General features: G+C 57.7%; 9 protein-coding genes across 9 annotated transcripts in view; 6 read left to right on the top strand and 3 right to left on the bottom strand.

Annotated features, from left to right (window-relative positions):
- TRAVEDRAFT_118830 (uncharacterized protein) overlaps window positions 1-2,121 on the top strand; it is a gene marked incomplete at both ends in the record, with an annotated part of 7,880 nt that extends 5,759 nt beyond the window's left edge. Inside the window, 9 exons of the mRNA XM_008038630.1 lie at window positions 816-928; window positions 982-997; window positions 1,048-1,094; window positions 1,142-1,365; window positions 1,443-1,559; window positions 1,615-1,665; window positions 1,721-1,742; window positions 1,795-1,887; window positions 1,945-2,121. Of these exons, the coding sequence (XP_008036821.1) occupies window positions 816-928; window positions 982-997; window positions 1,048-1,094; window positions 1,142-1,365; window positions 1,443-1,559; window positions 1,615-1,665; window positions 1,721-1,742; window positions 1,795-1,887; window positions 1,945-2,121 (860 nt within the window). The remainder of the gene's footprint in view (window positions 1-815; window positions 929-981; window positions 998-1,047; window positions 1,095-1,141; window positions 1,366-1,442; window positions 1,560-1,614; window positions 1,666-1,720; window positions 1,743-1,794; window positions 1,888-1,944) is intronic.
- A 730-nt stretch (window positions 2,122-2,851) lies between these two features.
- On the top strand, window positions 2,852-4,403 carry TRAVEDRAFT_165414 (nucleotide-diphospho-sugar transferase; the record flags this gene model as incomplete). The annotated part of the gene is made up of 2 exons (XM_008038629.1): window positions 2,852-3,030; window positions 3,345-4,403. The coding sequence occupies 2 exons, from the start codon at window positions 2,852-2,854 to the stop codon at window positions 4,258-4,260; spliced, it is 1,095 nt and encodes a 364-aa protein (XP_008036820.1). The 3' UTR covers window positions 4,261-4,403.
- A 1,036-nt stretch (window positions 4,404-5,439) lies between these two features.
- TRAVEDRAFT_19196 (uncharacterized protein) lies at window positions 5,440-6,699 on the top strand (the record flags this gene model as incomplete). The annotated part of the gene is made up of 2 exons (XM_008037810.1): window positions 5,440-6,208; window positions 6,269-6,699. The coding sequence occupies 2 exons, from the start codon at window positions 5,440-5,442 to the stop codon at window positions 6,697-6,699; spliced, it is 1,200 nt and encodes a 399-aa protein (XP_008036001.1).
- A 520-nt stretch (window positions 6,700-7,219) lies between these two features.
- Window positions 7,220-9,553, bottom strand: TRAVEDRAFT_28078 (uncharacterized protein). The gene is made up of 3 exons (XM_008037926.1): window positions 9,229-9,553; window positions 7,601-8,970; window positions 7,220-7,536 (listed from the first exon to the last, which is right to left on the bottom strand). Exons 1-3 carry the CDS (start codon window positions 9,478-9,480, stop codon window positions 7,521-7,523), a joined length of 1,638 nt encoding a protein of 545 aa, XP_008036117.1. The 5' UTR covers window positions 9,481-9,553; the 3' UTR covers window positions 7,220-7,520.
- Window positions 9,554-9,916: 363 nt separating this feature from the next.
- On the top strand, window positions 9,917-12,997 carry TRAVEDRAFT_165413 (uncharacterized protein). The gene is made up of 6 exons (XM_008038628.1): window positions 9,917-10,973; window positions 11,024-11,413; window positions 11,475-11,851; window positions 11,911-12,088; window positions 12,140-12,215; window positions 12,265-12,997. Exons 1-6 carry the CDS (start codon window positions 10,009-10,011, stop codon window positions 12,736-12,738), a joined length of 2,460 nt encoding a protein of 819 aa, XP_008036819.1. The 5' UTR covers window positions 9,917-10,008; the 3' UTR covers window positions 12,739-12,997.
- A 34-nt stretch (window positions 12,998-13,031) lies between these two features.
- Window positions 13,032-14,711, bottom strand: TRAVEDRAFT_146003 (NAD-P-binding protein; the record flags this gene model as incomplete). The annotated part of the gene is made up of 8 exons (XM_008038627.1): window positions 13,032-13,423; window positions 13,491-13,552; window positions 13,609-13,753; window positions 13,806-13,999; window positions 14,058-14,207; window positions 14,262-14,367; window positions 14,421-14,487; window positions 14,547-14,711. 8 exons carry the CDS (start codon window positions 14,709-14,711, stop codon window positions 13,218-13,220), a joined length of 1,095 nt encoding a protein of 364 aa, XP_008036818.1. The 3' UTR covers window positions 13,032-13,217.
- Window positions 14,712-15,136: 425 nt separating this feature from the next.
- On the top strand, window positions 15,137-18,156 carry TRAVEDRAFT_57753 (uncharacterized protein; the record flags this gene model as incomplete). Its single annotated transcript, XM_008038280.1, has 10 exons — window positions 15,137-15,855; window positions 15,903-16,045; window positions 16,098-16,193; window positions 16,242-16,516; window positions 16,570-16,711; window positions 16,765-16,866; window positions 16,924-17,375; window positions 17,427-17,531; window positions 17,585-17,668; window positions 17,730-18,156. 10 exons carry the CDS (start codon window positions 15,137-15,139, stop codon window positions 18,003-18,005), a joined length of 2,394 nt encoding a protein of 797 aa, XP_008036471.1. The 3' UTR covers window positions 18,006-18,156.
- Window positions 18,157-18,395: 239 nt separating this feature from the next.
- Window positions 18,396-20,389, top strand: TRAVEDRAFT_57752 (Prephenate dehydrogenase). Its single transcript, XM_008038279.1, has 7 exons — window positions 18,396-18,517; window positions 18,649-18,778; window positions 18,835-18,890; window positions 18,943-19,059; window positions 19,116-19,264; window positions 19,317-19,468; window positions 19,521-20,389. Exons 2-7 carry the CDS (start codon window positions 18,654-18,656, stop codon window positions 20,305-20,307), a joined length of 1,386 nt encoding a protein of 461 aa, XP_008036470.1. The 5' UTR covers window positions 18,396-18,517; window positions 18,649-18,653; the 3' UTR covers window positions 20,308-20,389.
- Window positions 20,390-20,710: 321 nt separating this feature from the next.
- Window positions 20,711-22,920, bottom strand: TRAVEDRAFT_119185 (acetolactate synthase; the record flags this gene model as incomplete). The annotated part of the gene is made up of 5 exons (XM_008038626.1): window positions 20,711-20,797; window positions 20,858-21,063; window positions 21,116-21,308; window positions 21,360-22,776; window positions 22,835-22,920. The coding sequence occupies 5 exons, from the start codon at window positions 22,918-22,920 to the stop codon at window positions 20,711-20,713; spliced, it is 1,989 nt and encodes a 662-aa protein (XP_008036817.1).
- Between the last annotated feature and the right edge of the window lie 163 nt (window positions 22,921-23,083).

Here is a 23,083-nt window from a genome sequence, read left to right as displayed (position 1 = left end):
CATTGACCGACGTACGAAGCACTTTGACATCCGCTACCACTATGTTCGAGAGCAGGTCGAAAGTGGGAGCGTTGAGGTGTTCTATGTTGCTTCTGGGGAGCAACTTGCTGACGCGCTGACAAAAACGTGCCCTTCTCCATATTGGACCGTTTCCGTCGCAGCATTGGCTTGGTGTCCTCCACATCTTGAACGAGTGGGAGTGTTGAACTTCTGTGTCTACGGCTGTGCCGGACCGGGAGTGGCAGTGATAGTGGCTGTGCGTCTACCATACGCCAGCATGGACTTTCCTACTTACCATATACGTACATTCTTTTGTTCTGTACTTACTTGGCATCCTGCCATCCCTCCATATGATTCTGGTACGTTCTACGATGTTCCGGACTATTCTAGACAGCGTCCGGATTACTCGCATTACTCAGCCATGGACTATCTGACCTTATGTCGATTATGCTCTCTTACTCAGCGTTATTCATCGCTCAGTCAGCGCCCTCTGGACGTCACATGCCCTCTTCCTATACGCTTACTCATCGTCCTCCCCAGTAGTATATAAGGAGGACTCTGCAGGCCTCTGCTCTTCAGTCGTTCTCTCACAGACTGAAGAGTAAGTCCCATACTACCTATGCTTTCTTACATGTTTACTTACTAGTACTTGTAGCCTCTCTTTGTGCGGCTTACAGGTACAGTACTATGCAATCATAGTCGTTCTCTCACAGACTGAAGACCTCTCTTTGTGCGGCTTACAGCCTTCCAGGTTCAGAGTTCATCAGTACCGCATTCCTATGCGCAAGACTCTAATATTCATACTTCGCGCGTAGCGGCTGTCCTGATCACGATGATTGGGGTCAGCGTTGCGGGTCACAAGGGAGGCGTCAAGGCGTCGGCAGGGGGTCTTACTTTCGCCAGCGCCTTCTTGGCCGTTACGGACATTGTACGCATTCACCAGTCTCTCGACTCGCGATACAGCGCTGACATCGGCGTTAGATCTTTGCATATGCCGGTACGTCTTACGACGTAGGGCATAGACATGTTAATCTTACTTTGATTCAGGCCACGTCGGGTTCTTCACGTTCATCGCCGAGATGAAGGAGCCCAAGGTCCGTCCCTCGTACCACCCGTGGGCGTCGCGCTCACTCCGTCACAGGACTTCGCAAAAGCGCTGTACATGCTCCAGATCGCGGACACGACGCTGTACCTCATCGTCGGTGTGGTCGTTTATGCCTACGCTGGCGCCGGAACTGTCTCGCCTGCCCTTGGCAACACCGGGACGCTCCTGAGAAAAATATCATACGGCATTGCGCTCCCCACGATCCTCATTGCCGGAGTCATCAACGGGCATGTCTGTGCTAAGCTCATCTTCATCAGAATGTAAGCTGTGCTGTTGTGGCATATGCTAATCGGGCGGCGCGTCGATGCTGATGGACATCAACCGTCGTATTCGACAGATTCCGCAGGAACGGTGTCCACTCAAAACATATGACATCCCACTCGTGGACGGGGTGGCTGACATGGTTCGCGATTTGCTTCGTCATCTGGACGCTGGCATTCGTGATCGCCGAGGTGTAAGTGCTTGCTTCTGTCGTGTCGCGACCAGAAACTAACGAAGGCGATATACAGGATCCCCTTCTTCAACGATTTGCTCGGCGTCATTAGCTCTGTGTTCGCGAGGTGAGACGCCCAGCACAGCATCTCAGGCTGCGTACTGACCGCCTTTGATCGACAGCTGGTTCACGTACGGCATCTCTGTGAGTCGTGTTGCCCCCATCACCTTCCGCGCTGCTTTCTCACCCATGTCAGGGTATATTCTGGTTCCACTTGACACCTCGCGGCGAGCGATGGACCACGCGCAAACAGAAGGCAAAGTGTATCTTCTGGGGCGGCATCATCCTGGTCCGTATTTGACCGTAGCCGCCTTCGACCATAAGCTAATACAAATCCTCAATCCAGATGGGAGGAGTTATCATGGTTGCGGGACTGTACGCTAGCATCAATAGCATCATCGAAGGCATGTTTCACGCAGGCAGGAGCTGCCCATATTGCTTCCTAACCGCTTCTTTGCACAGGCTACCGGGAAGGAGGCTTCCCCGGTCCATTTACGTGCATGAACATGGGACTTTGATATGACAACTGCATGAATTCCGAATGCGGAGGAGATAGGGTTACTCTCCGCCGTTAACTTGACGACCTGCGCAATGCACGGTGAGCGGTTACCGCAGGACCGTTCAGAAGGTGCACCGCAACGACGCGTCGAACTCTAATGCCACGCCAAGTACTCACTGTATCCGATAATAGATCCGTACGCGTGTAACATAACCGCCTAGCGTACATATCTTGTGTATAGTATCTAGTATCCTGTCTACTCACCACCTCGACCCCCCTGGCCGGGTGTGGACACAAAGATCTCCGGGGTGGCATCGGAGCGCCTCACAGGGAGTTGAAATCAAATACGAGAGAGGAGCTTCTGAGCTCATGGTGCGCGCGTGCGAAACGAGTGATCGCGGAGCGGTACAGAGCGATGCGGCCAGCGCCGGCTCCGCCGTCGACAGAGGCGCAGTGATATGCAAATTCCACGACATTGCGCTCATACCCGTCCGTACCCTGCCCATATATCACTTACTCACACCACACACACCATGAAGGCACTTTTTACCTCACCCGCACTTTCTCCCTCGCGGCCTCTCCCCCCGCCGCGCGGTTCCCTGCGTCACCCCGCTCCGCTTCGGGCCCCTCCTCTTTTCGCCAGCAGTTGACTGGCCACTACGCTCTCACCCGGATACACCCTAGGACCCACAACGACGACGCACACGGACACGAACTCGGGCTAGAACCAGGCCTCGGACTTAGGCTCGCGGCGATGAGGGTGCAGTGGCGGTACACGCAATTGCAAGGGCCGTATGCGGTGGTGGACTGGTCGAGGACATGGACCTGGCTCATCTGGACACTGCTGGTCTCGGTGGCGCTGAACGTGTTCTGGGTGGTGACTGCGCTGGTGCACCGACCGATGAAGACGCCGCTGGATCACTATGCGCAATTGTGAGTGTTCTATCTAGATCTCTGTCATGCGTATGGTCAGCGAAGGTCCTCTGCGAGGGGAACCAAGATAGAAACGGGCCGGACTGCCGCGGAACTCATGAGAGCAGAACGTTTGGACGAGCGAGATCTTGCTGATTCGGTCCGCCGGACTGTCCGGCGTACAAACGGTAGCCGTTCAGGCACAGCTGTGGCTGCTCTCTTCTTCCTCCTCCAGTGCGTGCGCTATGAACCTCTACACGGCCAAGCTTCGTGGTCGGAATTCAGTGGCTAGACATGTACTTGAAATCAGAAACTGACGACTTCGTTACATCCAGACACAAAATCCCCGTGGTCGACGAAACCTCGCTGTCCGACCCACATCCCACGAGCGGGCCGGGGAATGTGATCGCGACAAGTTTCTTCACGGACGAGTTCGCCACCGCCATCGTCGCGCTCGGCCACTCCCTCAACCGCGTCAACACCACCGCACAGCGCGTCGCGATCTACATCCCCGAACAAGTCTCCGCGCGGGGGCTCTGCATCGCGTCCGCATCCGGGTTCGAGCCGCGTGCTGTGGAGCGCATCGCGCCGCCACACGGCGGCAAGGGCGTGTACCCGCACTTTGTCGACCAGTACACGAAGCTGCGCATCTGGGAGCTTGAGGCGTCCGGCGCGCGAGGGGTCGTGTACATGGACGCGGACACGCTCGCGACGCGGAACTTCGACGAGCTCTTCTCGCTCCCTTTCCAACTTGCGGCGGTCCCGGACGTGTACCCGGACCACAAGGGCTTCACACTAGGCTTCAACGCAGGCGTGCTCTTCCTCCGGCCCTCGCGCGAGGTCTTCCGTGAGATGCTCGCGCACATCGGGTCGGCCGACTCGGACGCGCACGAGGCAGAACAAGCGTTCTTGAACCAGTTCTTTGGCGCGGAGGTCGCGCGTCTTCCCTACGCCTACAACGGGAACCTCGCGATCAAGGCGCGCAGCCCCGCGCTGTGGGCGGGGATCCGCGACGAGCTGCGCGTGATCCACTACACGATGGTGAAGCCATTCACGAGGGACAACCGGAACTACGCGCTGGTGCCGATGGAGGAGCTCGAGGCGAACGCGCGCAGCCGGAGCGTCGAGGAGGGCCACGACTTTACGGACGAGATGGAGGAGTGGGCGCAGGTGTGGCACGAGACGTACGAGATCTACGGGGAGAGGTTGCGGCACTGCATGCGGCTGTCGGACGCGCCGGGGGTACATTAGAGCGCGGGGGAAGGCAAGGCGGGGCAGCAGGGATCCGCGGCCGGTAACTTATACGATCCCGCCATCGTGATCGCGCTGCACGCCCACCCAGCGGCATCACACATCCTACGAGGGAGATATTATAGTAGTATCGGGCATGCTCATAACGTACTGTATTATAATGTGCACAGTCGCTCTGTATAAAAGATCTTTTGGAACTTCCTGGCCGGACGCAAATTGCAAAAACAAAAATGAGCGGCACCTGAGCAGAGTGATGGCGAGATGAGCCACACTATGTAGAGCTCAAGTCTCGAGATAGACAAAAATGCAACATAGATTTTGTGGGTGGCAGTACATCGAAACTTCCCGGCCTCAACGTTGCGCGGCATGGATCTTCCACCCCTACTAGCATCTGTACGCCAAGATTTAGACGCATGGTCCGAAATCAAACACGAGGCTACGGGTCTGCCCGGGTCATCCGCTGCGCTATGTCCAGGTGTGGCTTCGGTACCGCCAGTACGTCCAACCTTCCTTGACATCATCATCTGTAAGGTGCTTAGTTCATTGGCCATTGCGGTGTGGTAGTGCCGATGTGGTCAGCAGCTGAATAGGCCCAAGCCTTTGTCCACCCCACCGACAACAAGACCAGGCTATTCGTACCCGGAATCCCCACGCTCGCAGGCTCCAAACGGCCAATTATTCGCGGTCACACCGAACTCAGCAGGCACCGTGCCAGTCCTGCGTGGCTTATGCTCGACCGTCTCCTCCCCGCTGGCATGTACCAGCGACCGCTAGGAGGCGCGGGCGCCACAGACACGACCGTCGCGCTTTGCTGTGAAGCCGTGCTAGCGGCAAGTCCGCGAGGGCCGAGTCCACCCACTGTCCCCCCTGTCCACAGGCGGGACCGACTCTTTGCTTCCCCGCTCAACGCTCGGCACTAACTTGAATGGTCCCTGCCGAGGGATATACTTGGAAATATTGAGACGCAAAACACATATAAGGCCACGCCGGCGAACCTCTTCGAGGTTCTCCGACAAGTATCACACCGACAACTTGCACCTCTCTCTCTACTACACACTCCCAGTGACGCTACCATAGACACCGAAACGGCCTTCTGATCAAGTTTGCTGCCTCATCCCTAGTGAGTTGCCCGCCATATGTTTGTGACATTCACTTATCGAGAGGTCGTCCGTCAAGGTCATGTCTATGTTCTCGACTCTTCCACCGGAGTTACACTCTGACATATTGTCCCGACTGGGTCAGAGAGACCTTCTAAAGTGTGCTACGGTGTGTAGAGCATGGACGGAGGACTCACGGCGGTACCTCTGCGCCTACCCCGTCATCAACGGCGCCCGCAGTGCGCAGGGGTTCAAGGCATACCTACAGCAGTCTCCACGGTGGATCCCCTGCGTCAAGGGGCTATGGCTTCGCGCACTCAACAACAACAGGAACCAAGGAAACCCGGACCCCTGGATGAGCGCTGCGCTTATCGAACTGGCCCCCTTCCTCCCGAACCTCGGGGCGCTCACATTCGAAAACTGGGGCCCCGTTGTTGTCGGCCCCGAGCTAATCGCCGCCCTCCGGTCCTTCGAGCAGGTCGCTACACTCGATCTCCAGGCCCCCGTCTTTCATTCCAGCACCGACCTCGAGGACTTCGTATTCGCGCTGCCCAAATTGTCGTCCTTGCGACTCCACAACGTCTTCTGGCGACAACCCATGGGTGATTCACCGCTCGATAAGTTCGAGCACAGGGGACGGCCGCTACCACTCACGAAGCTTCAGCTCTGTGGCGTCTACGCCGACCAGGCCGAAACGCTCTTCCGGTGGCTCAGGGATCACGGATGTCGCCCTTCGGAACTCGTCGCTCTCCACATACACGAATGGGATCACAGATTGCTGTTCGATTACATGTCCTTTATAGGCGACAAACTCGAGGTGTTCAAATTCTGGCCGTTCTTCTTGGCTCAAGGTACGCACGCCGAGTTTCGCCCACTGTTACTAGTTACCGCGAGACTGACATGCCTTGTAGAAGACCCGGATTATTCGGCGGTGACCCTAGCGCTCAACTCGAACATTCGGTCTCTTAGCATGCGGACCAATGGTTCGCCTGGAGGATACCAAAACTCGTGGGTGCCCGAGTTGCTCCGCAGTGCGGAACAATGCCCTCTGGAGTATATCGCCTTTGAGATGTGCTTGGACCATGAAGGCGCGCTCGAGGCACCCTTGTGGAGGCGTACTACCGGCATCCTTGAATCTTGTTGGCCTCAAACGCTGTGTTCGATTGCATTCGTCCACGAGCCCGTCAAACACGAGGGCGTGTACCTCAACAATTTCCTCCAGGATGGGACACCCGCCTTCAAGAGGTACTTCGCCACACAGCTGGAACACCGGGAAACCCTTCGCATTGAGATGCGGAATGCACCAGTCTTCGACCTCGGCGTGTACAACTCGGACGAATGAAGACCGCCGAGTCGGTATGCGTACAGTTGGCACTCCTCGTGTCCCTATAGGATTCCTATCCACGTTTTATGTCGCCACTTTGCTTGTCCACCATTTTCTCCATTACCCTGCATTACTTCGATTCGATCCCTATCCCACCACTGTCCTCATGCCATCATATACGACCGTTAATAAACTCACTTAGCTTTGCATTGTAAGCTAACTTTTTTCACTTCCGCTAACTGAAGTGTACTTACGCTCACTTCATGTGGCGAAGTGAGATTGTTCACTTCGGCTCACTCATGGAAGGTGCTTTGACTTCGCCGACTGTACACGCCGTAGACGTCTCTACGACGAAGAGTTCACTACCGAGATACGGAGGAAACCCCTGACGGATAACTATCTCAGACACTCGAGGAGGGTCCTGCGGAGACAAGGACAGCGGTGGCGGCTTTACTTGAGTAGGTGGCAAGCAGCGCGAGTGAGTGGTATCGCCGGTACCCAAGGAGTAACGACAATGACCGCAGCGAAGAACACGACGGCGAGATGTATAAGACGAATGGTACGCAGGCAGGCAGAATAAAGACACGAACACGACACAGAAAGAAGGCCTATGACGGCGGCATAGGCATGGTGGAGAGCGGGTGAGCCAGGATTCGAAAGCGACAAAGCGGTGTTCAACAAATTGATACGAGGTTGTGTAGCGAGGGGCGTAGATCATCGAGTAGGAACGTGATAAAAGGACATGCGCACGATTCATCGAAAGAGCAGTGCCACCGTCTGTGATCTGAGATCTATCGTGCGTTGTACAGGCTCCGAAGCAAGCAACGGAGGAAACGGATTTACGGTTGCATGATGCTGTCCAGTCATGAGCTGTGAGCATTCATTGGTGCCATGTATCATGGGAAAGAGTGACACGCACCAGTCCGCTTTGTGCATAAGCTGCGAAGGCGTTCCTGCTCGCCGCGCGGCCTGCAACTTGCGCAGGCAAACGAGTAACTGCTCCCATCCTCCTTCCACCTGCCCCGGGTGCCACGGAAGCTCGACCGGCCGCGGATCGAGGTAGGGAAAGATTCGGTCCAAGAACTCCGCTACACGATTCACATCCGCCGACGCCACGTCCCCCGGAAGCCATATATGCTTCAGTCCATGGTTCGACGCCTGGCAGGCCCCCAGGTCGCGCGAGCCCACGCCCCGCAGGTCCACCGAGGCGATCCAGAGTGCCCGCAGGCGAGGACAGTGCACCGCGAATGCGCCCAGGGCGTCGATGGGGAGCGCCGCGGGCACAGACTGGTACAGCAGCTTGAGCTCGCGCAGGCGGGGCCACGCCTGGGCGATGGCGAGCGTGTCCGCTGCGGTGAGTGTGGAGGCGACGCCCGTGCCCGAGAGGATGCAAACCTCTTCGAGCTGGGGGAGGAGTAGGAGCGGGGCGAGGATGTCCATGGGGCGCGGGAGCGACGCCAGCGTGCCCGTCCAAGTGCCGGAGAAGCGCACGACGCGGAGGGATTCTGCGAAGCGGGAGCAGAGCGTGGTGAGGCACGCGTGGTAGTCCTGGAAGCGGTCCGGGTGGGGTACGAATACGCCAAAGGAGGCGAGCTCGGCTGAGGCGACATGGGATATGAAGCGAGACACGAGCGCGAGCGAACCATGGACGCGAAGCGAGCGTAAGCTGTTGAACCCGGTGAAGTCGCCCTCGAGGGTGGGATCCGCACTACCCGCATGTGTTACGGCGAGCGCGTTGGTATGGTGCACTCCGTCTCCGGTCAGGTTGATGCCCAGGTCGCGTAGGTGCGAAAGCGCAGCGCAAGAACGGATGACGGGGAGGTATCCCGCACCAAATCCACGCTGCGCGAAGTTGATGATGTTGAGGGCTCTGAGCTGCTTGAGCTCGCTAACACAGAGCACGAAGGATGGGTGGATATACCCGGAGAGCGTGAGCGTCTCGATTGAGGGTGCCGCCGCACTGAGGGAGTGAATAAATCGGCTGAAGTTGGACTGCGTGCCTGATGGAGGTACGAGGCTAGTTTGGCTACCGATTTCCGAGATGCATAGTTCTCGAAGAGAGGGAGATATCAGGGGCACGATTTCTGATACGTCCGGCGCCGTTCGCTGGGACCAATAAAGTGATTTCAGCTTGGGGAACAGCGGCTCGCCATCAGCACGCCTATGAAGTTCGACGAGGACCTCGGGCTGTATCCTATCCCTCTCCGCGCGATGACTCAACCTGCGGACTCTACTCGCGTAGTACTGGAAGCGTGCGTAAACGCACTCGGGGATGGCGCCAGCAAGAGCCTAGTGGAATGAGGAGTAATCAGCAACATGCACCACAAGTACACCGACGCTGATATTCATCCGCATGGCGTCCATATCCTTCGTGCCTCCGCGGTAGCGTGCCCGCCAGGTCAACACTTAGATCCGCTTTAACACCGTAGCCTGACGACGATTTTGGGAATGCCATACCCATACCATCGTTCTTTTCATGAAGCGGATAACATTGACAAGAATGGGAAAGGTGAAGTGAGACCACACTGTAAGAAATAAGATACGTACGAAGGTTCTCTGATGCGTGCTTTCCGTCCTCAGCAGCGGCGGTGTGAGGACGCTCAGGACAACGGCTAAAGAGTCTACCTCTCGCCACAGAACATCGACAGCAGAGCCGTAGAACAGTTTGTTGACCCTTGCGCAAACTGCCAACGCTATGAGGCCGGGTCGGTCCGCTTGCGAAGCAGGAAAACCGGAGGGTGCGAGGTGGCCCAGTATGTCATGAAGTATGTCGTCGTTCCAGAGCCGTGACAGCGCCATTCCAAGCTGGCCAGTCAACCAGAGAAGATATGTACAGAGATGGGTATCTAGAGAGAGCAAGAATCAGATCAAGGACCCATATATCAAGGGGAAATGGCCTGGGATGGCCTGCGGCCGCTTGAGCCTGAGATATCATGGCGGAGTAGTTGTGAGAAACGCCCGCAGGGAGACGCCGACCGACCATGCCGTTAGCGCGTGGCCCCCGATGACCTCGCCTTCGGTCCGCCGCCGCAGTGGACTGCAGCGAATTCAGACATGTTCCATCTCGGACGATAGTGCATTTGGTGCTGGACAGTGTCTCAGACAGAACGGTGTTGAGTGAGCGGGAGTGCTGTGCCCGGCTCGGAAAGACGATTGAGTCAGTTTAGCGGCCTGAGCCCGCGAGGCATGTTGACTGTCGCTAACGATGGCTACGTAACCCTCACCCCGACCTCCACCTTCCTTTCCTCAATTTTCACCTCGCTGCCGACTGCCTACGCTCTCTCGACGCTGGGGCGATTCACGAGCCCATAGGCACCCTCCAGCACGATGGCAGCTTCGTTCGCGGCGTACGCATCTCAGTTTCTGAACAGACAACAGACCGCTGCATCTAGTCTGTCCTCCTCTCAGCCCCTCTTCTACTCGTTTTCGACCGACAATGGGTCCCATGCAGGCAATATACACGAAGCCGACCTCGATGATATCGACGATCCACACTTGCGTGCAAGCAGCATGAGCAGAACCACTGTCCAGAGAGATTTGCACTCCCCGCAGCACGAGGAGGAAGAGGAGGAGGATCCATATCTACGGCTGGACGAGGACGAGCCAGGCGTCTCGCGGCAGCAGGCCGCGTCAATACCGTTGCTAGGAGTGTCGGAAGGGGATGGGGGTAAGGGATGGCTTGCGCATGCGTCCCCTCTCCGTTCCCCATCTCCGTCCCCGTCTAACTCCTCAGCCGACTCATCCAATCCGCCACCCGATATACTCCATGCCCGTCCGCCGTCTCCTCATCTTTTCCAACAACAGCACTCCCCACCGTCGCGGCCACTACCACCTCCCCGCACGGCCGTATCCTTATCGCTAACGGAATCATTACTACCTCGAGACGGCCGCACACGACCAGTAGATGTCTTCTCTCTACCCGACCCACGCTATGTTCCTCGAAATCGGCGGAAGTTCAACGACTCTCACTGGACCACCGTCTGGTGCGCCGGGGTCAGCATATGCGTAGTGGGCTCGATTCTGGTTCTCTTCCTCACGCATGAGCCCGCGAACCGCCGCAAGACCTCGTACTTCACGCTCTTGCATACCGTGCCTCTACTCACTATCCTGACGTCTCTGAGTGCTGTTGTCTGCTATGTCCACATATTCCTGCTGCGCGTCTTTGTCAAGCCAGTCATGGTGGCCACCTCTGTGTTCATCCCAGCAACACTCCTCATCTCCGCTTTGTGGGCCTTCATCGGGAGCTTCATGTGGGATGGGGATCAGGTGCCAACATGGGGAGAAACGGTCGGGTGAGTCTTTCGACTCTTGCGTTACCTCTGTCCTACTCATTCTTGGACAGTCTGCGGCTATTCTCTTTGGTCCCGCTAGTCCTTGCTGTCCTCACCGGTCGACGGCTACTGAACCTCCCGCGAGATATCCATACGGCATCCTCACTTCTTACCCTGACGACACGACTGCTAATGGAGAACCCCTTCCTGCTCGCCCTCTCGCCAGCAGTGTTACTCGCTATGTTGTTGCTTTCTATCCCTTTTATCACCCTCGCGTTCCGTCTGCTGCTTGTCGGTGTTTATACCCCGGTGAGCCCGACGCGCTCTGCCTGGCATGTGAGCGAATGGGCCCACTGGGCGATTGCTGCCACCATCGGTGTCTGGTTATGGACGTGGGGCGTCGCGCGTGGACTCCTTCGGGTATCATGCGCAGGAGTTATTGGTGCATGGTATTTCGCAGAGTAAGCTTAACAGCGCTGTTCCATGCGATCTCGCCCGCTCACGTTTGTTCCTCTTATTTAGTCCAGTACTACCTCCCCCTCCTCCTACATCGACGCACACTATCCATGCCGCGCTTACACGGGCCACCCAGCCGTCGCTGGGGACGATCGTGCTTTCCGCGCTCATCGTCACAGGCATCCGCCTCCTTGGTCTTATAACCCTCGGCTTGCGCGCCTTGCCCGCGTATCTCCCGCCGTACATGCGCTTCGTGAGCATAGGTGCGGGGATGGCTGTGGCATACCTCGAGGCGGCTACAAGCTCGCTAAGCACGTACGGACTTGTATACGCTGGGCTGACGGGCGACGCGTTCTTCCCGAGTGCTCGGCGCTCCCGTGCGCTCACTGGCGCGGTGGAGAACCCGTCTGTGGTGAACTACAGGCGACGATTCCAAACTGAACGTACGCACGATCATCTCACTCGGTTGCAATGTCAGGCTAACCTAATTTTGCTTCCTCAGCCTCATTGACCCTGCTCACGGTCGCCCCGCTGACCCTGACGTTCCCATTTGCATTGCTCACCTATCTGTTCGTTGCGCATACCTTGAACGCACCAGATTCGGCACTCGCGGCGTCGTTACTCGCAGGGCTGGTTACTGCGCTTGTCGGCATGTTCTGTATCGGGCTGGTCAAGGACACGTACGTCTCAATTATTCTCCATTCAGAGTACTCGCTGACACGCGTGCGCAGTGCGGACACGTTGTACATCTGCTATTGCATAGACAAGGACGCGGGTGAGCACCGTAGGGACGAGGTGTTCTCTGCCGTAAGCCCATCTCTGTTATGTCCGTTTTACCATGCTCACACTACCGCAGTTCGAGTATGAGAACCGAGCCAACACCCGGCACGCCCCACCCGCGCCTGCATCCTCAGCACAGCCCCCTCATCCAATCATCTCGGTGCCTTCGCAGCGGGACCGCCGGCAGCCCCTACCAGCGTCTCCGCCTCCCAGGCAGCAGCCGTTGCCTCCACATGCTGCACCGCGCCGCGACCCTACCCCAGATCCGTTCGAAGTGGAAGATAACTCGCCTCTTTCGGACGATCTCCCCGGGCAAGAGTACGACCCGTACTCGCCCGCGTCCTCTGGGATCCACTCGCAGGCGAACGTACGCGCATCGATGGGCGCGGCGTCGGCCGGGCGCATGCCGCTGAGCCAGCGCATGCCGTCGGACCCGATGATGGGCAGGTCGAGGGCCGGCCTGGCGGTGTCGAGGCTGGAGCCACCGCTGGAGAGCGACGAGGAGGACGCGGAGGAGAGCCAGCTGTTCCCCGGGAGTGACCTGTTCTGAGCACTGGGACTTGGGGCTTGTACGCTCTTCTTTTTGCGGTCGTGTTGACATGTAGATAGCGCATATCTGGTCCCCAGTACGTGCAATGTAGGGTGGTTGCTTATTACTTCAGTATCTCCGTAATGTTGCGTCGCGGTGCCGAGGACCTTCTGCACCTCTTACTCCGCTCCCTCCATGTCCACCGACAGTCAGCTAGCCCGTGCTGCACTAGTTATGTTCATGTCATGTTATGTCTTTGGCCTCATGTCTTACGCCTCCGGTCCGCAGTTTTACGTCTCTCGTGTACATATCTAGTTCATCTTGTCGTCATAGCATAGGCCTTTGGATTGTTGTACATACATATACATTTAGATCTCATGTGTCTTGTTGGAGCGAGCATATCCATGGACGTTCCTTTGATGTTCCATCACGCTTCGGTGAGTCGAGTTTCGCCACGACGATCCCGGGTATATCGACTAGTCTGCAGAACGGCTCATCGCTCATAGCTTGGCAGGGACAGCCTTGGGAGACGAGTCGGCGACACGGATGACGATCTTGCCAAACTGCTCCCCGTTCTCGAGGATCTGGAAGCCGCGCTCGGCGGACTCGAGTCCGTCGAGGACCTCCGAAACGACGGGCACGATGCGGTGCTGTGCGAGGAAATTAGTCGCGTCGATAAGGTCCTGCTTCGATCCCATCGTCGAGCCTAGCGGAAGAGCGTGGGTACGTCAGTGAACGACCTTGAGCTGAAGGGTTGGCGGGGGGTCACGTACCAATGAGTTTCTGGTTCCGCATGACTTCACGCATCGTCATGGTCACTGTCGGACTCGCGTGCCTTTATTTTCATATATATTAGTGCTGTATGAGAGACGGAGTTGTGTGTTCACTGACATCCCAAACACCACGACGCGTCCGCCGGGCTTCAGGATGCTGGATGTCTTGCCCATAATATCCCCTCCGCCCGCGTCAATGACTACGCTGAGTGCAGACGCGCCGTTCTTTTTGAGTAGCCCAGCAAGCTGCTTAGGCCAGTCGTCTGTCGGCGCCGTCAGCAAAACACAGCGTGGGAGGATACAGAGAGGGCTCACCAGCTTTATAGCTCACGCCACCTTTGGCACCGAGCGCGACTGCTTTACGGATCTTGTCCTCGCCCCCGCTCGTGACGTACACGTTCGCGCCACGGGCAACACAGAGCTGGAGCGCGGTGAGCGCGACGCCTCCGCCGATACCAGTGATGAGGACGCTGTCGCCCTGCTTCACCGCGCCGTTGACCATGGTTGCTCTGTTGAAATGCACGTTAAACTTCGGGATATCTCACACAGGATCAACATCACACACACCTCCAAGCAGTCACGGCTCCAATGGGCCACGCCGCGGCGTGCACGTCGTCGAGATGGTCTGGGATGGGAATGATCTGGTCGCGCTCGACGACAACGTACTGGGCGAATGTGCCTAGGGGGTTGGCATTGCTACCGCCCAGTACAAAGAATCTGTACACGGTTCAGTCTTTGCGTAGCGGACGAGCAGCTTGGGAGTGTATGCACCGCGACTCTGGCGCCTCTTGATCGCGCTCCCATCCGCGCATGGGCACCAGAACGACGCGCTTCCGCAGCAATTCGTCGGATTTATCTGTTGAGGCCACTACCACGCCTGCATATCATCATGAGCGTTATCCCGAGACCGCGCGGGGTGGACGCGCGCACCTGCACCGTCTCCGCCCAGGACACTCCCGAACCCGATCCCAGGGTACATGCCCTTGCGAACCCAATGCTGTAGGCCTCAGGCGTTCAAATTTATGATTCGTATCATCATCGCATGGTGTCGCTCACGTCTCTGTGGTTGAACGCGGCGGCGTGAATGCGGACGAGGACATGGCCAGGCTTCAGTTCGGGAAGAGGGAGGTCCTCGAGTACGGCGTCATGGTAGACAGGTTTGGACGCTTGTGCGGCTTTCCGCAAAACGAGAGCCTTTGCAGTCTTCGGGATATGGTTCATGGTGGCCATGGTTGGGTGAGCAGAACGTTGGGGAACGAGGACATGTTCTCGCGGCCGTCGGTACAGTTCGGAGTGGGGAGTGCGTCCGGGTAAGACGGGAACGATCGTCTTCCCGGCTCGGACATGTGCGCCGCGTCGCGTGCGGTGGCGTCAGTCGCGCATACAACCGAGACACTCACTCCCAATTAGTCAACTATCCTAGAACCACCACCACCACCTCTTCAGCGAACTTCGATTCTAACCATCCAGATCAAGCGCAAAAAATAACATAGCGCTTTGAGAGCAGAACGGTCCGTCTTGAATTTGATCATTGCAGGCGCGCACCTTCAGAAAGCTAACGTTTGCCTCGTTACTTCCATGAACACTACAGGAGCTGCTAGCAGGAACACACACTAGAACGAAACCCGCTGTGCAACGATCGTAGGATGACGCGTCAACTTCGTTCGCGAGCGTCGCGTCCCAACTACGCTGCTCTTCTGGGCATTGGCGAAGACGAAAACGGTGCCGGACCATCGGGCGCCACACATGAATTGGACGACGATAGTAGCGGCAGCGACTTTGCGCTCGAGGCGGGTGCAGAGGAAGCAGTCGAAGAAGACGTAGACGATATGGCCATCGATGATGTTGAGGCTGAACCCGAAGACGACGTCCCAGCACGCAAGCGGAAGCGGCCTGCTCCATCCACTAGGGAGCCCTCGGTACTCGACTATGGGTCTGCAAGAGTGACATCGAGGGCCAAGAAGACGCCAGCCAAAGCGACCCCTCGGCGCTCTGTCGCATTCATCCCGGGGCTCGCCCTTTCATCCAATAGACAGACCCCGGGCTTACCTAGCCTCCACCACCGTCACCGCTCGACCGGTGTCTACCTAAAGGAGGGGAAGATCGAACGGCTTGCGGAGGCTCCGGCACTATTTCTGCCTGAGACAACCACCCCGACGAACGCCTGGTCTGCCAACGACGCGGTCAGCAATAGAGTCAACAAATCTTGGGGCTACAACATTGGACCGGGGCCTCTTTGGGAGCTCGCTGAAGACCGCGGCTGGTATAAAGAGGCAGGGACAACGTCTGGAACTTCCGAGAGGGAGCTTCGCCCACGCGTCCACGAATACGTTGATTTGCGACCGTATGAGCTTATTAGCCCTGAGTAAGCCATACGATGATCAAGCTGGTGCGGTGCTAAACCTCCTGCAGGGACGCGACACCTTATCTACCTACAGACGTCGGAACTACAGATGAAGGAGCCCTCAAGCCTCCACCTCCCGTAGCATGCTCCTTTGGCCCCTATGGGAAGCAAACTCGTCGCGAGGTCAAGATGTTCGACACGCTCAAGATGTGTATGTTGCCAACTGACCTATTCAGCTCATCTTCTGACATGACGAGCTTTAGCGGAATTCTTCCCCGGCAGTAAATCGCACGTTTTCAACGCAGGTGCGCCAGTGTGGGGTCTCGACTGGTGCCCGATCCACCCCGACGATAGAGCCCGTGAGTAGCCTTCACATGGCCACTGCCGCAGTTCTAACAAGTCTATAGATCATCAGTTTCGGCAGTACCTCGCTGTCGCTCCGTTCCCTTCGAAAGCACACTCACTGGTTGGCTCGCGTGTGAAGCGACCAAGTCCCGCATGTATCCAAATCTGGAGCTTGGGACCGACCACATCCCAGGGTGATAACATGCAGGTCGACGAAGACACCACAGCGTACCCCAACGATGCTGGGGAGATGCGATGCGAGATGGTGCTCGCCATCGAGAGTGGACCTGCGTTCGAGCTCAAGTGGTGTCCATTGCCGTCAAATGATCGCATTAAGGTGCGCCTCGAGATTGCTCTATGTGTACTACAAGTTACTAACGCATACAGCAGGACACGGCAGAAGCTCATGCTCCGCGGAAGCTCGGGATTCTCGGAGGCACCTTCGAGGACGGATCTCTTGCATTTTACGCCATTCCGGATCCCAGTACCATCGAGTATACCGCTGATCGTCCGCCGAACCAGCCTCATCTCAGTGCGTCTCTTCGTCATTTTCCCTACTTTTGCCCGACTGAATGCTTCTGAAAGTCAAGCTATCAAAACCACTGTTGCGCATTGAGTTGCCGGAGACATCGTGCTGGTGTTTCGACTGGGCGAACAGTGAAGTCGTTGCGGTTGGGTGTACCAACGGTATGTACAAAGTGATATAATAAGAGGACTCTGCTCCACTAACTGGACATTTGATAGGGTCAATCGCTGTGTATAACGTCGACAAAGCTTTCTTCGGGGAACCTTTTGCGGCTGACAAGCGTAAGTCACCCTTGTTTCTGACGAACAGGTCGCTCACGTCAAATGCAGCACTGTTACCTACACATTACATCACGGTGCACCAATCCGCCATCCGCAGCGTCTCCTGGGTCCGTGCCCCGGTGGTCTCCGCGTCCGGCGAGGTCACCGAAGACGACCCGACCGTGATCGCGAGCGGGGGCTACGACGGCGTAGAATGCATAACGGACATCCGCGAGTTACACGGGAACGTCATCAACCGCACGCGGGACGTCGTGACCGCGATGGAGTTCTCGACCTATACCGGCAGCACCGTCACTGTCGACCACGAGAACATGATCAAGGCGTACTCGGTCGCCCCGAGCACGCTGGGAAGAGGCCACACGGTTCTGGAACCCAATGGACCTATATGGGTGCGCCAGACTTCCTCCTCAGCATCGCGCTGAAATTGACGTCCGGTATAGAGCCTCTCCGCATCGGACTACCACCCTCAGCTGGCAATCGGCGTCAGTGATGGTTCGTGCCTGACCACGAACACTATGAGGAGCACAAGGAGAGGAGGGCTTGTGGCAAGTGACGGACTAGTATCAATTTATTACATCTCCCGCTGACATTCTTTCAGCCCTTCCTCGAGCACAAAATCTACCAGCTCGATTACAGCCGGTCGGTCGGCGAGTATCGAATGCTGGAGAACTTCCTCCCCCAAGTAAGCCCTCATTAACTGCTTCTATATACCCGCCACATATTAACGCCGATGTACCGAGCAGGAGACTCAGAATCGCCCAGCCGCCTCACGTCAAAACAAATCGGTACCTGTGGGCACTGGAGCGTGGCCGCCCGAGGTAGGCATCCACCGCGTCGCCTGGAACGACGGAAATGGCCTTGCACGCACGCCCCTGCTCGCGTCCGCTACGGGCTCTGGGCTCTGTCGCGTGGACTGGCTCATGGGGAAATGGATGCGCGACCAGCTGCCGTACACAGGGATCGAGGGTATGCGGGGCGAGATGGGTGGCGTGTTTGAAGAGGACGACGAGTCGGATTGATGGGGTTTCTTCGGGGGTGCTTTGTGCTTGGGTGCGTTGAGGCGTGGACAGTGAGCCGCCGAGTGGGATACGTGTTCCCCACGTCAATACGCAGTGTACATACCGTGGTGGCGCTTGACTCTCATGAACATCCGCAATTTGACGGATGCAAACCCACGAAAAGGTCCGAATTCCTCCCCTAAGAACCCTTCGTACGATGCTCCACCAACCGTCTTCACTATCGTCGCCCTGAGGCGACCTACGGCTGCGTGATGGTATGCGGGTAAAGTTCGAGCTCGATGCGGGGGTGGGTAAATGATGGCGAACTTCCTGATATGGGCATGAAGGATGGGGGAAGGAGCGAAGCTCCGCCCGTCCCATCGAGTCAGCGCAGTTCCATGACCCTGGACTTTCTCGCTTACATCCCCACGGAGGCTGTCTGCGTAGATATAGTCGTCGCTACGGCGATCCCGCCGCGGTCCTTTGACCTCACCCCGACTACCTCCCTTGCCACTAACTCAACAAGAACAGAGGTAGGTCCTCATTTTCGTAGAGAAGCGCTCGTGTGGATTTCCGCATACTCCAAGTTCTGTTCCCCAATCGCTCGGGACCCTCCGATGTTATACTCCTGTGATAGAACTGCGCTCAATGTTTTATTACACAGTAGATATGACTATCAGGCCAGATGTCACCCCTGAGTCGCCCGTGGACGAGCAGCCCGCGATCGGCCTCATTGGCATGGGTGCCATGGGCAACATGTACGCGCGGCTCCTCTCCCAAGCAGGATGGAAAAAGTACATATTTTTTTTAGATGTGATAGAGTGGTTATTAACGAGTACTTCGCTAACAGGATCTATATCTGCGACTTGCCCTCCAAATATGAGGCTCTAAAGGCGAAATATGAAGGTACAGTCATTCACTAACGCCTATGGACACATGCGTTGACCATCGATTGTAGGCATCTCGGGCATCCATGTACTCAAGGATGGCCACCTCGTTTCCCGAGTTGCAGATTGGATCATGTACTCGGTCGAGGCTGAGTACATCGACAAAGTGGTGGCGCAATACGGGCCATGTAGGTTTTTCCACCTACAGTGGCCGTTTTCACGAGCTCACGTCGATACTTCTTAGCTACCAAGATGGGAGCCATCGTGGCAGGGCAGACATCCGTGAAGGCGCCTGAGAAAGCAGCATTCGAGAAATATCTTCCTGAAGATGTGGAAATCGTCTCATGCCATTCCTTGCACGGGCCGACGGTCTCACCCGTGGGACAGCCTCTGGTTTGTCCCTCTCACTCGGCATGGCCCGCGTGGGACTGACGACCTTGCCTAGGTCCTAATCAAGCACCGTGCAACGGACGACTCCCTGCGACTAGTGGAACAAATACTCAAGCCGTTCCATTCCCGATACGTCTACCTTTCCTACGAAGACCATGACATCGTCACCGCGAACACCCAGGCGGTCACACACGCTGCGTTTCTGAGGTACGCCCTCCCACCCCTATTCCTGCGCCACTGCGGCTGACACGCTCTCCAGCATGGGCACGGCGTGGCACAGCTCGCTCGCATACCCCTGGGAGCACGGGCTGTACGTCGGGGGGATCGAGACCGTCAAGGTCAACATCATGCTCCGCATCTACTCGAACAAGTGGCACGTCTACGCCGGGCTCGCGATCCTCAACCCCTCCGCGCGCGTGCAGATTGACCAGTTCGCACGCAGCACGTCCGAGATCTTCAAGCTCATGCTCGCGAGCGACGCCGCCGGTCTGCGCACGCGCATCTACGACGCGCGCCGCATCGTCTTCGGCACTGCTCCCGACGCTCGCGTCCGCGCCCCGATCCTGCTCTCCGAGGACCTGCTCGACCGCTTCAGCCTCGGCAAGAAGCCAAGCAGCGGGCTCTCGCCGACGACACGCCAGAGCGCTCCCCCGAATTCGCACCTCTCGCTGCTCGCGATGGTCGACTGCTGGGCGCGGCTCGGCATCAAGCCGTTCGAGCACCTCGACCTCGCCGCGACGCCGATCTTCCGCATGTGGATTGGGGTCGCCGAGTACCTCTTCCGCTCGGAGGCGCGCCTCGACGCTGCGATCCACGCGGCGCTATACGAGACTGCGCACCGCGCGGACGACCTCGAATTCGTGGTCGGGGCGCGCGGGTGGAGCCAGTGCATCTCGTTTGGGAACTTCGAGCTGTACCGGGAGCGGTTCATGAACACGTCGGCGTTTTTTGAGAGCCGCTTTGAAGAGGCGACCAAGGTGGGGAGCGCGATGATACAAGCCCTCATGGATAGTTCTACGGACTTGGACTCGAAACCTCCGCCGTGAGGCTGTTTATGTCGTTCTGACACATGTACACCTACCCTCCACACTATCGATGTAGTTTCGCGCACGAATATTACCAGAAAACAGGCCTTGTACGGGACTCTCCCCGCGTAAACGCGTTCCAGACCCAAGGTAAAATACTAGATACACAGGTGTCCCATAACGCGGGACTTTTGCAACTTCTTTCCCGAACCAACGAGCGACAGATACAAGGGGGCGGCTAAATGCTATGGAAGGCAATGCAAATGGTAGGTATGATGCTAAGCGCGTGCAGTTTAATGCGTAGATGATTATGCAAATGCAGGGGGAGATGGGGCAAAGTCCCTCCACGCCGCGGTCAGGCCGGGCGAGGGGGCCGTGTTCGTAGAGTCTTTGGCGCGCATAGACAGCGAAGTCGCTGGGTTGTTCAAGCCTTTTTACCGTGCGCCTTCGCGTATGCTGCTCGGAACGAGGGGTGCAGGAGCTGCTCGTGCAGAGCCTTGCCCGCGGGGACCTGGTCGAGCGTGCCGTCAGCGTTATGTTCCCAAGGAACCGGCAAGGGGCATGAGCTTACCATAGGGAACACGTGCTCGTTCGTCTCCACCACACACTCCATGAGCACCGGTTTCGAGTCGTCGTACTCGAGGAACTCCTTCATCTTCGCCGGCAGGTCCTCGGCGCGCTCACAGCGGATCGCGTGAACACGCATCGACTTCGCGAGGGCGATAAAGTCGGGGTTCACCATACGCGTGTGCGCGTACCGCGCATCATAGAACAGATCTGTAGGGCATGTCAGATACGGTCAGCGGAAGGAGGGAAGATGCTAGCATACCTTGCCATTGCAGGACCATGCCCTGGAACTCGTTGTTGAGTACCAAGACCTTGACACCGATGCTGAACTGCGATGCGGTCTGCAGCTCCATGGCGGTCATGCTGAACGACGCGTCGCCGTCGATGTCAACGACGGTCTTGTGAGGCGCGCCGACCTTCGCGCCAACGGCCGACGGAAGACCGAAGCCCATCGTCTGCGAAAAGCGTTAGCACAGCGTTCAAGGAATACAACGTGTCAAACTTACACCAAGACCACCCGACGTCACCATCGAGCGCGGGTGCCTCCACCGGAAGTGCTGCGCGGCCCACATCTGGTGCTGGCCAACACCAGTCGTGATGATGACGTCCTCCTTCCGGTGCGCCGTCTGCTTGTCGAGCTCCTCCACGACCTCCTGCGGCTTCATCGGCGACCCGGCCTTGCTCTTCTCGTACGTGAACGGGTAGTTCGCCTTCCACTCGCGGATGTTGTCAAACCACTCCTTGCGGGGCGACGAACGAACCAAGGGCGCGAGAGCCGCCATGTTCGCGACGACGTCCCCGAGGACGGGGATGGACGCCTCGACGACCTTGTTGATGTTCTTCGGCTGGATCTCGAAGTGGATGATACCACCGGTTCCCTGGAGCGCCGCCGCACGCGCAGCGGGCGCGAACAAGTCGACCTTGCCCGTCACACGGTCGTCGAAGCGCGCGCCGAGAGCGATGATAACATCGGCTTGCTGCATCGCGAGGTTCGCGTATGCGGACCCGTGCATGCCGAGCATATGCAGACTCTTCTCATCCATCTCGTCGTACGCGCCGAGACCCTGTAGCGTTGTCGTGACGGGGATGTTGCCCTGGTCTGCAATCTGCTTCAAGAGCTCGGGACCGAGAGGTGAAGAGAGGACGCCATTTCCGGCGTAGATGATCGGCCGTTTCGCCTGGTTGATGAGGTCGGCCGCTTGCTGGATGAGAGCGAGGTCCAGAGGCTGGTTCGTCCTGTGCAGCGGGTTTGAGGGGAGTCCCAGAGGGGTTCCAGGAGTCGTCGCCTTGTACGGCAGAGGGGTCTTCAGGATGCCAGCGGTGATATCCTTCGGCAGGTCGACGAGAACGGGACCTGGTCGGCCGGACGTCGCAATCTTGAACGCTTCGTTGATGCGGCGGGGAAGCTCGGAGATGTCCTTGACCATGACATTCCACTTCGTGCATGCTCGTGAGATGCCGAGCATGTCGGCTTCCTGAAAGGCATCGGATCCGATGGAGGACGTGGCCACCTGGCCGGAGAATACAACAAGGGGAACACCGTCGCTAAGCGCGTCCTGCATAGGCGTAATGACGTTTGTCGCGCCCGGACCGGAAGTGACGAGAACGACGCCGGGCTTGCCCGTGACGCGCGCGTATCCCTCGGCCATGTGGCCTGCGCCCTGCTCGTGCCTTGGGAGGACGAAATCGAACTGCGGAGAGTTGTAGATGGCGTCAAATACGGGGAGGATGGCGCCGCCGGGGTATCCGAAAATGTGCTTGACGCCGTGGCGGACCATCATCTCGTGGAAGATCTGGCCGCCGGACATGCCAATGAAGGAGTGGTCGAGGGGACCCTCCGCATTGGGTCCGAGAGTGGAGGGAGGGTAAGGAACGTTGTTTTTCGTCGGCAGCTGCTGGTATCCCGGCGCTGGGGACGGCCGCCTGAAGACAGACGGAGTTAGCGCATATAGTCGCAGACAGGTCAAGAAAAACAGCATACACAGAGGATGAAGGGGTCGCCTCGCGGGGCGTGGACCTGCTGATATTCCTGGCGTGTTCCCTCACTCTTGACTTTGCCTCAAGCATAGAGGGGCTCGAGCTTGCCACGGTGGAGCGGGCGCGGACGAAGTGTGCGGGCGTGGCGGCCTTGGCGGCGGCGGGCACGCGCATCGTCCTTGAGGCGGAGAGGGACATGCTGGCAGCGTTGGCGGCTACGGCGGCAGCGAGGACGAGGACGAGGGCGGGTGGA

The sequence above is a fragment of the Trametes versicolor genome, assembly GCF_000271585.1.
Source record: "Trametes versicolor FP-101664 SS1 unplaced genomic scaffold TRAVEscaffold_4, whole genome shotgun sequence".
Taxonomy (NCBI): Eukaryota; Fungi; Basidiomycota; class Agaricomycetes; order Polyporales; family Polyporaceae; genus Trametes; species Trametes versicolor.
This window is presented reverse-complemented; position numbering and strand designations above follow the sequence as displayed.